General features: G+C 43.6%; 1 protein-coding gene across 1 annotated transcript in view; it reads right to left on the bottom strand.

The window, feature by feature from the left end:
- Positions 1 to 4106: 4106 nt before the first annotated feature.
- Positions 4107 to 16475, bottom strand: part of Msl3 (MSL complex subunit 3) — a 21396-nt gene continuing 9027 nt past the window's right edge. Inside the window, exons 9-13 of the mRNA XM_005358714.3 lie at positions 15449 to 15711; positions 13401 to 13510; positions 10730 to 10829; positions 9971 to 10055; positions 4107 to 7722 (exon numbers count right to left, since the gene is read on the bottom strand). Of these exons, the coding sequence (XP_005358771.2) occupies positions 7623 to 7722; positions 9971 to 10055; positions 10730 to 10829; positions 13401 to 13510; positions 15449 to 15711 (658 nt within the window). The 3' untranslated portion in view covers positions 4107 to 7622. The remainder of the gene's footprint in view (positions 7723 to 9970; positions 10056 to 10729; positions 10830 to 13400; positions 13511 to 15448; positions 15712 to 16475) is intronic.

Below are 16475 nucleotides of genomic sequence, written 5' to 3'. Positions count from 1 at the left end.
CACTCAGAGTAATATTCCACAGCATAAACAAATGTAACACACCTTTACACACTCAGAGTAATATTCCACAGCATAAACAAATGTAACACACCTTTGCACACTTAAAGTAATATTCCACAGCACAAATGTAACGCTTCTTTGCCTAGTTAAAATAATATTCCACAACAACTATCAGATTCCAGAAATGTCCATCATTCTAAAGAATCTGTATACCTTTTACTCTCAGTTCCATCCTGTAGACTGGGATTTCTGTCCCACCCAGACCCACAGCCACTCCATCCCAAGGAAACACACAGAGGTCTACATTAATCATAAACTGGTTGACCTATTAACTCAGGCTTCTTATTAACTCTTACATCTTAAATTAGCCCATAATGGCTTGGTACCTTTTAAGAGTGAGGTGTTCTCATGTTGCTTTCTCTGTGTCTGGCTTCCTCTGTGACGACTGCAGACTCAGCCTTTCCTCTTCCCAGAATTCTCCTGTTCTGGTTGCCCCGCCTATACTTCCTGCCTGGCTACTGGTCAATCAGCATTTTATTCATACACAAATAACACATCTCTACAGGGTACAAGGCCATTGTCCCACAGCATCACTCCTTCCCACCCACTGGCAACCATTACTCATTTGTTCTGGATGTTTCATAGCTGGTATTGTTTGATTTTGGATGAATGAATGAAGCAGGAGGCCACTGTCACCAGTTCTTCACATATCCTGGTTCTTTCCTCATTCACCTGGGAACAAGTTTCAACCTAGTAAGCCCCTGCCACAGAAACTTGGCATAAATCAGTTAGGAAGGCTGAGCGAGGGGTAGACATGGGTGGAGGAAAGTTGTGTCTCCTGAGGAAGCTGATCCCACACAAATGTTTAGCCTCCGTTTCCAGTTTTTTTCTTTTTCTGAAAGAAAACCCTTTTCCCCACTGCTCTTCCTCGCCTCCCAGAAAATCTCTGCCATCTCTCTGAGGCAGAGTTCCCTAGATCTTTCGCCTGGCTCTATCCTTTGCAGACATCAAGAACAAAAGGAAACACCCATGGCATTGGAGAGATGGCTCAGCAGTTAAGAACACTTGCTGTTTTTGATCTGGTTTTGATTCCCAACACCCAAATGGCAGCTCACAACCACCTGTAACTTCATTTCCAGGGGAATCTGACACCCTCTTCTGGATTCCTCAGGTACAAGGCATGAATGTATGAATTTGGTATATATATATATGTATATATATATATACATATATATATGTATATATATACATATATATGTATATATACATATATATATGAAAATACCACATCAAGCAAAATGAATAAATCTAAATTATAAAATAAACAAAAGGAATATCAAGGCTGGGAGATGCCTCAGTGAGTTAAGCACTTACCTCACAAGCATGAAGGTGAGAAGTTCAGTTCTCCAGATGCCATATACAGTGGACACAGCAGCCTGTGTCTACAATCCTAGCACCAGGAGGTGCGAAGCAGAGAAAGAGACTCACTGGAAACTTGAGGGTCGCCTAGCCTAGCATATGGAGCTGCAAATAAGAGCTCTGTCTCAAGGGGCAAGGCATGGACCAACACTAGATGTTGTACTTTGACCACCACATGCACCATGGCATGTAGGCAGCTGCACCCTTACATATAAACACACACACACACACACACACACACACACACACACACACTTAAAAATGAACATGGGCCTGCTGTGGGCTACATTCCACCCCACAATACTCCTTAAAATCCTCAGAGTTGCCAGGCGGTGGTGGTGCACACCTTTAATCCCAGCACTTGGGAGGCAGAGGCAGGCGGATCTCTGTGAGTTCGAGGCCAGCCTGGTCTACAAGAGCTAGTTCCAGGACAGGCTCCAAAGCCACAGAGAAACCCTGTCTCGAAAAACAAAACAAAATTCCTCAGAGTTCTCTTCAAGGAGAGAATCATACTGCATATATTCCTAGCCCAGGAGAAGATCAAACTTGGAAGTACAGCATCAACTGAATTCATATAACTTTCCCAGCATGAGAAACTACAAGCTAAACTACAGTAAGCTGGGAAGTGTGCATACTGACATTTCATGGAAGATATACCTCTGTATTTTTTTTTCCTGATTTGTACAGTAAACAGCATTTCCCCATTTTCATGCTGCTTTGTGGTCTGCTCCTGCTTGCTGGAAACGAAGTAGAGAATGATTTAAAAAAAGAAAAAAAAATCCCACAGCATCAAACCCAGAAGTGATATAGCAGCTCAGTTCTGGAGTTTTGGTAGAGGATTATAGAACCCGTCTGTCCTGCAGGCTCCTGTCACCCTGAGCTCTGTAGCATGGGCTAAAGCACTCCTAGCGTCGTCCCGTCCTACACTGGAAAGCTCCTAGGATTGGCAGGTTTTCAAGCTAATGATTTGGAAGGTGACCACTGGCCCAGAATGGTTCGGGAAGGCAGTGGCCAAGCCTAAGTGGCCGAGAGAGCTCCTCACTTTGGACCCACAGCTTGAGAATGAAGTTGAAGGCCAAAGTTGTTGACATCACCATTATTATTTTTGGTGCCGGCAAGTGAACTCCCATCTTCGAGCTTGCTAGGCAAGTGCCCTAGCACAAAGCCGAAGTTCCAGCCTCACCTCCTCCATTATAATCAAGGAACTCAAGCCTCCATACTGCAGCCAACGGAGACTGAGAAAACACAGACTTCATTAGCCACGCTCTGAGGTTGTTGACAGGTAACATGAACTCTTACCGAAATAGTGCTATCGGGATGAAGAGAGGGAGAACTTGGTACCATCTGAACAAAAATCACAACGTAGCAAGGGAATGTGACATGTAGATGTCTGGAGCAAGAACATTTATGCTAAGAGGACAGCCAAGACTGTGTCCCCGAGGCAGAAGTGTACGTGGCTTTCTTGGAGGAGGGCATAGAGGTTGGAGCACACTGCAGTCGGAGGCAGGGAGTCAGTTAGCAAGTCTCAACTTAGGAATGAACGGTGCTGCTCTATATAACGATAACCACTTTAAAGTATTAATTTTGGTCCTAGGAATGCTGTCTATTAACTGATAACACATTAACTGGCACTCAGAACAGTTTGTTGGTAACGGTTTAGTTCAGCAAAACTAATAAAAATGATAAAAAATACTTTAATAGAAATGTAAGATTCCACTATTGGGCCCACTTAGATAGATGATGTTGATTGATGGACAGAAATCAAGGGCCATGGGGCTGCAGATATGACTAGTAAGAACCGTGTTCCTGGTTTGATCCCCAACAGCACATAAAGCAGGCATTGTGGTACAGGTCTACAGGTCTACGGTCTAAGCACTTAGGAGGTGGAAGCAGGAGGATCAAAAGTTCAAAGTCATCCTCATTTACACAGTAAGCTTGAGTCCAGCCTGAGCTACCTGAGACCTCGACTCAAAGACAAATCAACAAACCAAAAACCCCAGAACTGTGATGGTATCAGCTGTTTAAAAGTATTTCCTAACAGTGACTTGAGGCACCTATTTCCCAACTTTCTTAAATGTACCTCTAACAACGCTGTTCATTTAGCACTTAGGTTCTTACTGAACCCCATGTAACAAAGGATATGGACGCAGAGATATTCTGGTACTTTCTAGGAAGGCAAATGTTAATAAAATATGTGCGCTCAGGGGGGTGAAGGCTATTGATACCAGTCCCGATGACCTAAATTCAATGCCTGGAGTCCCCATGGTGAGAAGAAAACAGACTCCCAATAGTTATCCTGTGACCCCCATGTGCGCGCGTGCACGTGGACACACACACACACACACACATACACACACACCACACACCTGTACCAATTCCTTTCCCAAATTCATCACCTGTGAGTTGGAGTTTGGGGGCCCATTTAGTTTAATGAGGGCCAACTGTGTGACAAGTGGATCAGGACTATGCAGCTGCTGGAGACTGGCGCAGTCAGGAGTGAGGACACAACTGGAAGTCACTGACTTCTCCCTCCCTGGATCTGCCAGCAGCGAAGAGTTCAGCAGTGAAGGCAGTGAGCACGCTGCAGGTGCACAAGCCTAAGCCAGATAAAGAGGAACCCTATTGTGTTAGGCATCCCCCCCCACTCATTACTGTAACAAAATGCCCAACAAAAGCAGCTTAAGGAAGGAAGGGTTTATTTTGGTTTACAGTTTGAAGCAATACATACAGTCTGTCACAGTGGGGGATGTTACGGCAGCAAGGCTCACAGTCAGGAAGCAGAGAGAGATGAATTTTGGTGTTCCACTCTGTCCTTTCTGATCTGTCTGTGACCCCAACTCATGGAATGCTGCCACCCACATTTAGGGTAGCCCTTCCCTCTTCAGTTAAACTTCTTGGGAAGCACCTTCATAGAGACATATCCACAGGTGTGTTTCCAGGGTGATTCTGAATCCAACCAAGTTGACGATCAAGATTAACCATCGCTAATCTACCCCTGGCCAACCTGATCCCAAAAACACATCACTACATCATAGCACTCCGCCTCTGGCCGCTAATATCTCGTTTTCATCGCACAATTCAAAATGCATTTAGTCCTTCTCTAAAGCTGCCCAGTCTTTTAACAATTCGAACAGTGTTAAACAGTCCAAAGTCTCATCTGAGACTCAAGGCAATCTCTTATTTGTAAACTTCTAGAAAATCAACAACTTACAAAATTTCAATATACACTGGCAATGAATAAACAACCCCATTCCCAAAGGGAAGAATGAAGAGTGCAACAAGGAAAGAGGAGACCAAAGAAAAGAGCAACACCCAGCAAGGCAAACACCAAATCCTGCAGCTACACGTCCGGCATCTGGAGCTCATAATGGAGTCATATGGGCCTCAAAGGGCTTTGGGGGTCCCAGGTCTCCAGCTCTGTCTTGGCTCGCTCCTCTCCATGCTTGCAGCTTCCCTCCAGTGATGACCCACAGTTCTGGCACCTCCACCATCTGGGCTCCACACTGAAGCTTAGCTTTCACTTTCACATCTTCACATAATGGCTTCTCGGGGCTCACCACTGCAACTCCAACCCTGCTACATATCACCTGCTCTTCCGGGAACTCTAGTGCACGTCTCCAAGATGCTCTCAGTCATGCATCTTTCACAGCTGTCTGCCACTACCATGTGGGGGACATTTTGCAAAATTCTGCTGTGCTGGCTTCCATAGACTACAGGTATATTGATGTTTGTGTGCGGGCCATGGGGAAAGGTTCTACAAGTGGGGGACTCCTTCAGCAATATTCTCAGGTTAGGTTTTCTCCTTTCAAATGAATTCTCATTTTCAGAAACGGGAGTGTTTACTGGGTGGGGTTTTGCTTTCAGAAAACCGTCAGTAATGTCTAATCCAGAGCACAAGGCTTCTCATTAATGTTGCTAATCTCTTTTAACAATTCCAGTTGCTTGCTCTGCATCTGCCTTGCCTGCACCTTTCCACTCATTTCTTTCCCCACCAAGTGGACACGTCTGCCTTCTTTTGCCCCATTTCTGCTTTCCCTCACTGGAGACCTGGATGACAGCAGGAGTCAGCAAACATGACACAGTCCGAAGGAAACCGAGCCTCAGATTTCTTCCACCAAGCAAACGACTCCATTAATTTTGACACTAGTCTCACTTGAGTTCCCAGGACATAGCCCTGATGACATAGATTGATACCAGATTCTGTCAGATTTCCACACAAATGGCCGGTAGCTCAATTCTCAATAGTCCCCTTTCCTCTCCAAAACTCCACGAGCCAGATCGCCACTGTCCGCTCTTGTCTCGGCATCTGAGTTTTCAAAACGCCACCAGAACTGCCCATTCAACTCTGCTTACAGCACTCCAAGACTTCTCTGGCTCAAAGTTCCAAACTCTGAACTTTTAAACCCGTTCCAAACGCCCATGACCCACATGGTCAGGCTTAACACAGCAGCCCTACTTCTCAGTCCCAATGTTCTGTTTCAGCTCCTTTTGTGCTTGCTGCGACAAAGTCCCTGAGAAAAGGGTTTACTTTGGCTCACAGCTTGATGGTCCAGTCCATTATGGCAGAGAAGCCGCGGCAGCAGGAACATGAAGCCACTGGCAATACATATGCATTACACATGCAGTCAGGAAGAAAGAAATGAACGCTGAGATCTCACTTTCTCCTTTTTACTGCATCACAGAACCTAGTCCATTGCATGGTGCTGATCGTGAGCAAGATGGGTCTTTCCTCTTTAGTACAAACTTTGCTGAATCGGTACCATAGACACACCAAAAGTATGCTTCCACAGTGATTCTAAATCCATCACATTGACAATTAAGATTAACAATCTTACCTACCAGGACCTTGAAGGCTGTTCCAATCAGTCCCCACAAACCTGAATCTGCACTAAGCAACTAAATGCAGAAAGGAAGAGGTCTACACTCAGGCCACCTGGGAGGTAGTGAATCTTAGCAGTCAGTGACGCACAAGGCACTTTAAAGAAACCATTTGTAGTTAAAAGTCCTTGAAGCTCCTATTGTTCATGACCGATGACCTTTGGAAAATAAAGTCAACTGAACTAAGCCATAAGAGAAGACAAGTGCTATGTTTAATGCTTTCATGACATCGGTATCCTTTCCAGTCACTGAAAGTGCTCTAAACCATAGAGGGGAAAGGCATGCGCAGTAAAATGAAGATGAAAAGGGTGACTGCAGAGCATGGCAGCTGGTAAACTTGGGAGAAAGATAAACAAGTGTGTTGGGCCCACCAGGGCGCACAGAACAGCCACACGGCATAGAGTCACAGTGACTTCTCATAACCACCAACAGTCACGATGCAAAGAGAGGCCAAAGCAAAAAAGCAAGGGGCAAAAGGGTACAAAGCGAAAACAAGGGAAACAGTTGTGAGTGAGGGTTACCCCCACTGCTGCCCTGCAATAAAAAGAACAGGGAAGGCCAGAGCAAAGTTTCTCTTGCTTCTTTCAAACAAAACTGGCAAAGCTTTATTTAGATCACCCAAAATAACATTTTATAGAAAAGGAACTATAACATTACACGGCAGAGTATGGCTGTAAAATCTCAAACAAGACAGGCAACGCTTTATTTAGAGCAACAAAAATAATGTCTCTGAGAAAGGGAACTGCTAAAAGCAATGCATAGTTGCAAGTTCTCCTTTGCCATCAATATCAATTCCCTCTAAAATACTTTTAGAGTACTTTGTGGCTTCCAAGCACAAACTAAGATCTGTTGAACAGAAAACAGTTTTCAAAACCATTTTGTTTAACATTAACAAATAATCAAACAACGTGCTTCTTGCTAACAACCAACCGCAATGGCTACCAGAACAATGTTTAACCTAAGTATCTGTTCATGAACGTTTCCCTACGAATACAGCTCTGGCTGTTTTTATCCTGCGAGCACATACAGTTTGTGCAGCAGTGTTACTTTGGAACACGTTCAGACACCCAGGAAGTAATCATGACACAAAAAAAAATAATCATTAATTAATTAATTAAATCAATTCCCCCTATAGGCATGTTCCACCATGATGAGGTCAGAAAATAATTCTTAACAGAAATAAACGTATGTGAGCAACTCAGAAGAACAGAGCCTGCTTCTGTGAGAGAACCCCAGGGGAAGTCCACCATTTCATTCACGCTTCACCTGGAACTTAAAATATAAAGCCACATCGTACAGCTATTTTTCCCAAACCATGGGAAAATTTAGTAAATTGCCCTGGGGTTCTTGGTGCTGTAGTGTGCCTCACAGGCAGCAACATATGCTGACTCCGGGAAGAAGTCATCATGGTATTCTGCTAAAAACCTAGAGAAAGAAAGAAGGCACTAATGAGCATCGTACTAAGAACTGAACACCCTGCTGCTCAGTATTCGCTTATAACCAGCTTTCGCATTTCAACTCCTGTGTGTACTAGGAAGGGAGGCTGCTTCTAGTCTTGATTCTATTTGATTACTTCCACAGCACTCACTGAACTGGCTTCTGTCAATCACTGTGCATCCAAATCTCTTCGTCAGCAGTGTTACGGAAACAGAACCTGAACTTGATTAGGTGGCAGTCTGATTACATACATGCATCTGTGAAAAATAACCTCAATAAATACTTGCCTGTTTTTCAAACTCTAAAAATAATACATGACAAATCCAATAAATGTCCCTTAAGAAATTCACAGGGCTTATACATACTAAGTTGGTGGTAGGGCCTCGGTCCTGTCTCAACAAGGTGCTGGGACAGATTTAGTTGACTTCCCAGGGGAGGCTCTACCCTCTCTGAGGAGCAAATGTGGGTGGGTAGGGGGAAGGTGGGGGAGTGGGAGAAAAGGAGGGAGGGAGAACTGGGATTAATATGTAAAAGAATAATTAAAATTGAAATAATTAACCTGGCATTAATAAAGAAAAACAAGGGGAAATAAGTTACATCCAAACTGAACAGAAAAGCCAATACCAGCACTTTACATATGAATTTGCCATCCCAAGAGGTTAGTTATAAGTCTGGATGAGAGCCCAACAACATGTCAAAAGACTGGGATGTCTGTAGACGGCCGTTAGAGTGTGGCAAGTCACTCAAGAATCTGCAATACACTGATGATGGGCCCTCAAGTGAGAGTCACGCACGGTGGCTCAAGTCTGTATTCCAAGCATTTAGAACTAAGTTGTGACACTCCATCTCCAAAAACAAAACAGCAACAAAATAAAGCAAACACACCCACGAGATAAGAAACAAAACAAATTCCAAGTGAACCCGGCAGCTGTGTGGGAAGCACTCACTCTGCTATCTCACACCTCTCCGAATTCCTAAACTGTCACGTCTCTCTAAATAAGAAAGCACTGTCAAAAGTCATTTGCTAGCTAAGTGCTTTTCTCTCTGTTTGCACCTTCTTGAAGGTCACTGTTTAGTTCATTGATTTGAACTGTTGCCACTGTCTACCTCTTTAAAAGAACAGTTTTATTTACTCTTTGACAACTTCATGCAACAGACCTTGATCATATCGAACCCCAATCTTCCCTCTCATACCTTGGGTACATTTGAAAAGCCTTTTCCTACGTTTATTTATAAAATCTTCTATGTTGTTCACTAAAGTCCTAACTTCTGCTTTATATGAGGAATACTGCAAAATCTGCACGCTTCCCTATACTAAACTGCAGTTTTAGCACTATTTGCTTTCGGTGCCCAAAGTTTTATGGTAAACAGGACTGTGGGTTACTCTGAAGGGACATTTGGGAGGGAAGAGAGTATTTTTAAAACTTGTTTTCACTAAAAGGTTGGAAAGTCTGATTATGTTCAAGGATGTGCTAGTCACAATCCCTACAGGAAAATCCCTTTTCAAACTTTAAGACTAATTTCTCTGGGCAGAGTACTCTCTACTCTTGAATATCCTAGACCAGTCAGAATGCAGCCCATTAGATATAAAATGGCTCCCTTTAAGTTCTAGTAGCTAAGCTGAGCTGGGTGAGGCAAGGTGAAGGCCAGCTTTGAAGGCCAAGGTAAAGACGCAGCTAACAGACATCTAGATGGAAGAGAGGGACAGTGCAAGAAAAATGGGCATAAGATCCACAGATGAAACATTCTGTTCGATAAGAAAATGACTGGCTATATCAGGTGAAGAAAGCCACACCTTCTCTGAATTCAGAAACGTCAGTATATACTGAGTCATATTTAAGTCAGGAACACACAATTAACTTAGGTACACACAACAAAAAAAGGCCACTATTTATGGTACTCCTGAAGAGAAAATGTAAAATTAATGTCAATCTTAAGTACTTCTACATAGGAAAAGTCATTTTCTGCTTACAAGGTTAGCCTCCTGGATTCCTCTAGTGACATGATACATACCTCAGTAGCCTTGCCTCAGAAACTGGAGAAATGAAGACTAAAAGAAACACAAAAGCAAGCAGCAAACAAACAAAGATCCTGCCCTACTTACCCTATCAGTCAGAACACACCCCTCCCCACTAAATGGAAAATACCACAAAGCTACTTTCCCTGCGTGCTAAAGTTAAGCCTAGAAAACTCCCGTTTGCTGGCAGAGGCAGGTGTGACAAGGTAATAAAAATACCTCAGAAAGAGATCAAAGTGCTTCAGTAGAGCCTTCAGATTCTTCTCCGAAAAGGACATCTTCCCAAGGATTTCTGGAAGTTTGACTGGATTAAAAACAAAAGCATTTGTAATCAGCAGAAGGTTCAGATGGAAAGGACTCACCGTGGCTCATCGTGTGAGTACTTGTTCCCCTTCGGGGACTGGAGAGTCAAACAGTGAGTTACTGAACAAGCACAGACTGGGAAGTCAAGTATTGTAAGTACAACTTTTATGAAATTTAAGGTACATCCAATGTCTTTTCTTTGGAGCAGAAACTGGGTATCCACATTAGTTCAATGCTTACAAGATGTCTACAATCTAGTGACCCTGGTTAAGAAAAAAAAGAGTCAAGAAATAAGAAGCTGCTAGAGCTGAGGGTATCATGAGGCCCCACTTCAGTCTGACAGTCTATAAATCTATAAGAGAATGGTTGCTAAGAGGGAGAGACATTTTCTCCAGGGGTGAAGCCACTGGTAAACTGCTCTTGTTTCCCTCCTCACCCATGCACTTATAAAGAACTATAATGAAACTCAGTGAGGGGGGCACACACACATATACACACGCCATGGAAATAGAAGGACAAGTAGTAGGGACTAGAGAGATAATGGGGGAAGTGACTATGATCAGCATCATTCTATAAACATATGAAAGGATCAGTGAATGTCACTATCGTAGGTATTTACTAGATGCTAATAGAAATGAAAACTGGAACGAAGACAGAAAGAACAGGGGTTCTTACCAAATAATCGCAGCAAATGCTGTGCACCGTAAATGTATGAAGGGGGCGGTGGATGGTCTCCTGGCGGGTAATTGTCAGGCACAAGTTTCCAAGATAGGACCTACGAAAAACACGATGTGAATGCTTCCTTTATTCCAAATGGAGACACTTCTAGATACCTACATCTTCTGATAGAAAATCATATGGAGAGAATAAAACCATATTGCTACCCAATGAACACAAGAATATAAAAATAAATGTGAGGGCCAGAATGACTCAAAATTAGACTAAGAAGATACTGGATTTTAAACTTCTCTACATCTACTGTTCTCTGGAGAGACATTCCATAATGATGGAGAAGCCGTACTGGCAGGATCAGGAGCCTAGCTGCTCACACTGCATTAAGTTAGGAAGCTGAGAGTGGGCCAGCAATTGGCCAGTCTATAAAGATTAAGGGCTCAGCCCCATGAGCCATTCCTCCAGCAAGCTTGACTTCCTAGAGGCTCCACAGTCTCTCTGGACAGCATCACCAGCTGGGGAGCCAGTGTTCACACACATGAGCCTCTGGGGGACATTTCCCATGCATACCACCACAGTCACTTAGCCCCTTTTCCTTTATCAGGAAACACTAGCAAAAGTTTCGGGAGTCCCTGGTTCCTTGCTATGTGCATCATTATGGAAACTAATTTGAATCATCTCAGAGTTCCAACATGGTCATTGGTTTCCTTGTCTTTACTCTGATTTTCAGAACTATGGATGAACATGGGGCTTTGCTTAAAGTGAGAGCTGTCTTTCGGAACTCTGATGGATTTCCGCAGTACCTTCCTCAATCAGCAAACCAGCTTTTATTAAAGTGTGTGTCCAATCTATTAACATGGAAGAACCAATGGTGCAGGAAATCCTCTATGAGAAAAAGCTGAAGGGTGCCCACCCCCCAAGACATCAGAGATGCTGGCACAGTCGACCTGAAATAAACTACACATTCACAGTCCTGTGGGACTCCAGGATGACGGCCCCAGCTTCATTTTAGCTCCTTGGAGCCTTCATGTAAATTCCCTATCTCATCCTTGGCAGCCAGTACAAGCATCTTCACACCAATCAGAAACCTAACCCAGCTCCCACAAGGGAAGCTTAGAACTGCTTTGGCATTGAGTGTGGACCAGAGGGCGCAGATAGGCATCTGCAATTAGTACAAGTTCTCAATGGGAATCACCTGTGCATCTTAACGAGCAATGTTTTCATCCAGACCCTTCCCAATCAGCAGCTAGTAATAGAAGAAAGGGTTATAATGGATTTGGATAAATAGTCTTGGTTAAAACCCACTGTGGAAGAAGTCCTAGAGGTCCTTAAAGTCACTATGGATTCTTTGGTCCCTAGAGCCTGCTGAATGCCACTGTTTACCACAAAGCGGCCTGTTCTACCATCAACCACTAGATGGCAGCACTCACCTATGTGGAAGTGGCCTTTGCTTTTTTTTTAAAGGGAAATAAGAAGAGTAGCTGTGGGAGAGGGGGGATGAAAGGAGGGACTGAGAAGAGTGGAGGAGGGGCTAACTGTGGGGTCAAGATTTAGTGTATGTGAGAAGAATCCAATTTAAAGAAAAAGAAATATAAATACCATTTCCCTTAAAACAAAGCCTGTAGTGGCAAGGCTTCAAGTTAACGGGCTTAAATGGCGACATTCAGCATGCTTTCAAAGGGACGGCTATTAAGGTCCGTGGATGAGAATCAATGTCAAAAGTGAGTCAGAAACAACAGCTTGCTGCTCACATCTCATCCAACTGTCCATGTGGATTTCTATATTGCCCCAAACTATGTTTATGCTTTTTGTTGAGGGCTGAACTGCTCAACCGGGAGCCTCTTCCTGAGGTCTGATGTAAGTATGGAGAAGGAACAGTTCAGATTCTAAGAACCCAACTCTGCCCACCACGGGGATTACGGTTAGCAGTCTCAAGGTCGCCGTGTACTTGGTCTGGAATGCTCTTAAGATAGCCTGTCCTCCCTTTGTGCAACATTGTTTGCTTAGCTTCCCACTAAGTCCACTGGGTGAGTTTCGGCTGACTTTGTCCCATTGTATTTCTTAAGGCGCTTGTGTGGTAAAACACACAGCCTGTGAAAGAACTCCCAGTCGCAATCCTTATCTTCTCTTTGTCTATCCTCTTTATCTTCTGAATCTCCTGGTCCTCTCTCGTAGGACCGTAGCACCTAAGAACAACCTTTAAATGATTTAAAGCTAAAAGGCTATGTTTAGCTCTTGCACATCATATGCTGTTCACATTTCAGTGTCCGCGATAATGGTTTATTGATGCACGGTACATCTATCTCATTTACATATTGTTTGCGGCTACTATGCAGTTGATTACTCTTCATAGGCATCATGTGACACACAGAACCTAAAATACATACTCTCAGACTTCTCAGAATAAAAGTATTAATGACTGATGTGTTATACAGAACACAGACACAAGTCTTTCAACAGCTAAACAATCTTTGTAGGAAAAAGTCATTCGACTTGTAAAGCTGGAGTCCTGGTGGTTTTCTCAGATTTGACACCAGAAACAGACTAATAAGCAGAATCCTCTCTATCCTTTTGCTGCTATTTCTTGTAAAGCAACATAATACTACAAGACTTAGGATTGTAAGCAACTACAATGGGTAAGAGAACTCTTGGAGCTGAACATCAAACACTCTACCTCATTTATTTCATTGGTTCTTCTCCCTTCGAAGCCAGCAAATACAGCACTCCCTTCCTTACTCGGAGTCAGAGGAATGGGGGAAGATGATCTGCTATGCACAGGCGTCTCTGCCAAAGAGAAAGTCACAATTATTTACCCATAAAGTTACAGAGTGACCGAACTAGAGACACTCCTCAGGACCCTGAAAACCACTAGACTACCAATGTAAATCAGTTCTCAACAGCTACAAACCTTCACCAATATGGCCTTCATCTTTATAACAGATAGTACCTGGAATTTTAACATGGTACTGATACATTTTACAACATAAGTCAACCTTGCAAAGGTTAAGCTAAGCTGAAATGGGCCCATCATAGAGCCACATATTGTGATTTCATTCATATGTAATATGTAGAATAGGCAAATCTGGGGATAGAAAGGAGATTTATAGTTCTACGAAGGCATGGGTGGGGTGACTGTTAATGGGTATGGGTTTTTTGGGGGGAGAACTTCCCATGTTTTGGAACCAATTGAGAGAGGGCTGGACAACTCTGTTAATACATTAAAAGCCACTGGATTCGGGCTGGAGAGATGGCTCAGAGGTTAAGAGCACTGGCTGCTCTTCCAGAGGTCCTGAGTTCAATTCCCAGCAACCACATGGCGGCTCACAACCATCTGTAATGAGATCTGGCACCCTCCTCTGGTGTGTGGGCATACATCGAGGCAGAATGTTGTATACATAATAAATAAATAAATCTGTAAAAATTAAAAAAAAGCCACTGGATTGGACACATTAAATGGGAAAACTGGAGTGTGGATTATAGCTCAACAAATTTAAAAAGTAGGGCCACTAAATTAGTCACTTTAAAACGATTAACTTGGATGGGGGAGATGGCTCAGAGGTTAAGAGCATTGCCTGCTCTACCAAAGGTCCTGAGTTCAATTCCCAGCAACCACATGGTGGCTCACAACCATCTGTAATGGGGTCTGGTGCCCTCTTCTGGCCTGCAGGCATACACACAGACAGAATATTGTATACATAATAAATAAATAAATAAATAAATAAATATTTAAAACGATTAACTTGGATGGGGGAGATGGCTCCAAGGCTAACAGCACTGGAGTCTCTCCAATTGCCAGCAGCTACATGGCAATGGCAGCTCACAATTCTCTCTAACTCAGTTCCAGGAATTCTGACACATCATTGGTGCCTGAGGACACCAGGCACCCCCATGGTATGCAGACATAGATGCAGGCAAAACGCCTATCCTCATAAAATAAAAATAAATCTTGAAAAATGTATATAGCTTTATATGTGCCTTTGCCTAAATCAATAATGCCAAAAAAAAAAAAAACCTGGAGTAGGTTGGGAGGCAGGAACTTCCTGTTTTAGAATTTCTTTTAAAAAAGCATTTTATTTCCCAATAAAACCATCCCAGTTTTCACTCCATTAACTTATTAATCATGTACATACATTTTACATTATTAAATTTACATAAAATGTCTGAAATAAACAAATCTAAATGCTACCTAGATTGGTGCTTTCCAGGGGAGGTAAGGAAGGACACGTGAATGGCTGCAGATGCACGGAGGACGTCTTTTGTTCTGTGAGGAAAGCATCTGAGCTGATTTTGGCGATGGCTGCACCATTCTAATTATACCAAAAAAACACCTGGAATGGTGAATTTTCCAGCATATGAAGTATATATCCACAACCCAGATTTGGATACTTTCCTCAAGTTTTGGAAACAGGAAGAGAAATTAACAATCTACTAGCACCTTTCCCCTGAGTATTTCAATATCTCCACCAGCTCACAAGTAGCAGAGAGGGAGTGTGGAAAGCAGCCGTAAACACGGAGTCCAGACCTGCTCCCCAATCCTCAGAGCTACCCAAGCCAGTTGCTTTTCCATCTTCCTATGGATGTTTTCCTCTTCTTCAAATGAAGTAGCCTTCTAGCATTTGGCTGAGGTCCCAGGAATAGCACACCCTTTACATACACGTAGGAAGGTTAAAGGCAAAGGAAACAGTGGCTTTCCCCAGCCTGGAAATCTTACAGCAAACTCACTTTTTTCCAAGTGCAGAAACAGTTTTGGCATGTTGGTAGATGTGTCCTGCTGCCGACGCTTCGGCTGAGGTGAGGAGCTACTCTCCGACAACCTGTCACAGTTAGTGCTATGGCGCGTGGACCGCCTTAGAGACTGCAGGGCTTCTGGATCAGCTTTGCGCCTCTTGGGAGTGACTGGTTCACCGCTAGTTGGTTGGCTCTCAGTGGACTGCGGTGTGGATGGGTTCAACAAAGGCGGGCTAGGAGACAGCTCCTCCTGGCTCCTGGGCAAGAAGGACAGAGTCATTGGCAGCCTCGAAAGTCTTCTGTAAGACCTTTGAAAGGCAGGTTCACAAAGCATTCTGGGAGGGGCATATACCCCCAAGTATACTCAAACATCCATTTTCTTAAATAGTCCCTGAATAGATGAAGTCACTATAACTCTGCAAGGCAAGCTGTTATTAGAAACGAAAACACCACGTCTATATGTTTTAGAACAAGCACGTTTGTGGGTGGGGGTTGGCCCTAGCCCAGAAAATAGTTACCAGTGTCTGGTGATATTATAGGGTTGTCACAACTGTGGGAAGATATACTGTTGTCTAGTGGCTAGAGACCGGAGATACTGCTAAGTGTCCAACATCACACAAGATTGGCCCTAGGACAGAGAAATTCTGGTCTAGGGAATAAGACTATCACAAAATGTCTTCAAAATGTAAAACTTGCCAGGATGTGAAAACGGCATAAGCATATCAAAGTCGACCCCAGACTCTGGGAATCATCAGGTGTGAAGCAGGTCACTCATGACTTCAACATAGGTCCCCAGTGCATTTTGCTGGCCTCCTGCCTGAGGTGAAAGTGACATGGGGAAAATAGGAGAAAGGGAGGAGGAGGGAGGGAGAGGGAGAGAGAGAGAGTCCACTGAAAAGAGATGGTAGAAAGAGAGGGAGGGAGTTAGGGAGAGAGGGGGGAGGGAGGGAGGGAGAGAGAGAGAAGCCACCAAAAAGATGGTAGAGAGAGAGGGCACCAAAAAGATGGTAGAGAGGCAGAG

Source organism: Microtus ochrogaster, chromosome X (genome assembly GCF_000317375.1).
Source record: "Microtus ochrogaster isolate Prairie Vole_2 chromosome X, MicOch1.0, whole genome shotgun sequence".
In the NCBI taxonomy this organism is placed as follows: domain Eukaryota; kingdom Metazoa; phylum Chordata; class Mammalia; order Rodentia; family Cricetidae; genus Microtus; species Microtus ochrogaster.
The sequence above is the reverse complement of the archived record's forward strand: the minus strand, read 5'-3'. Positions and strand labels throughout refer to the sequence as shown.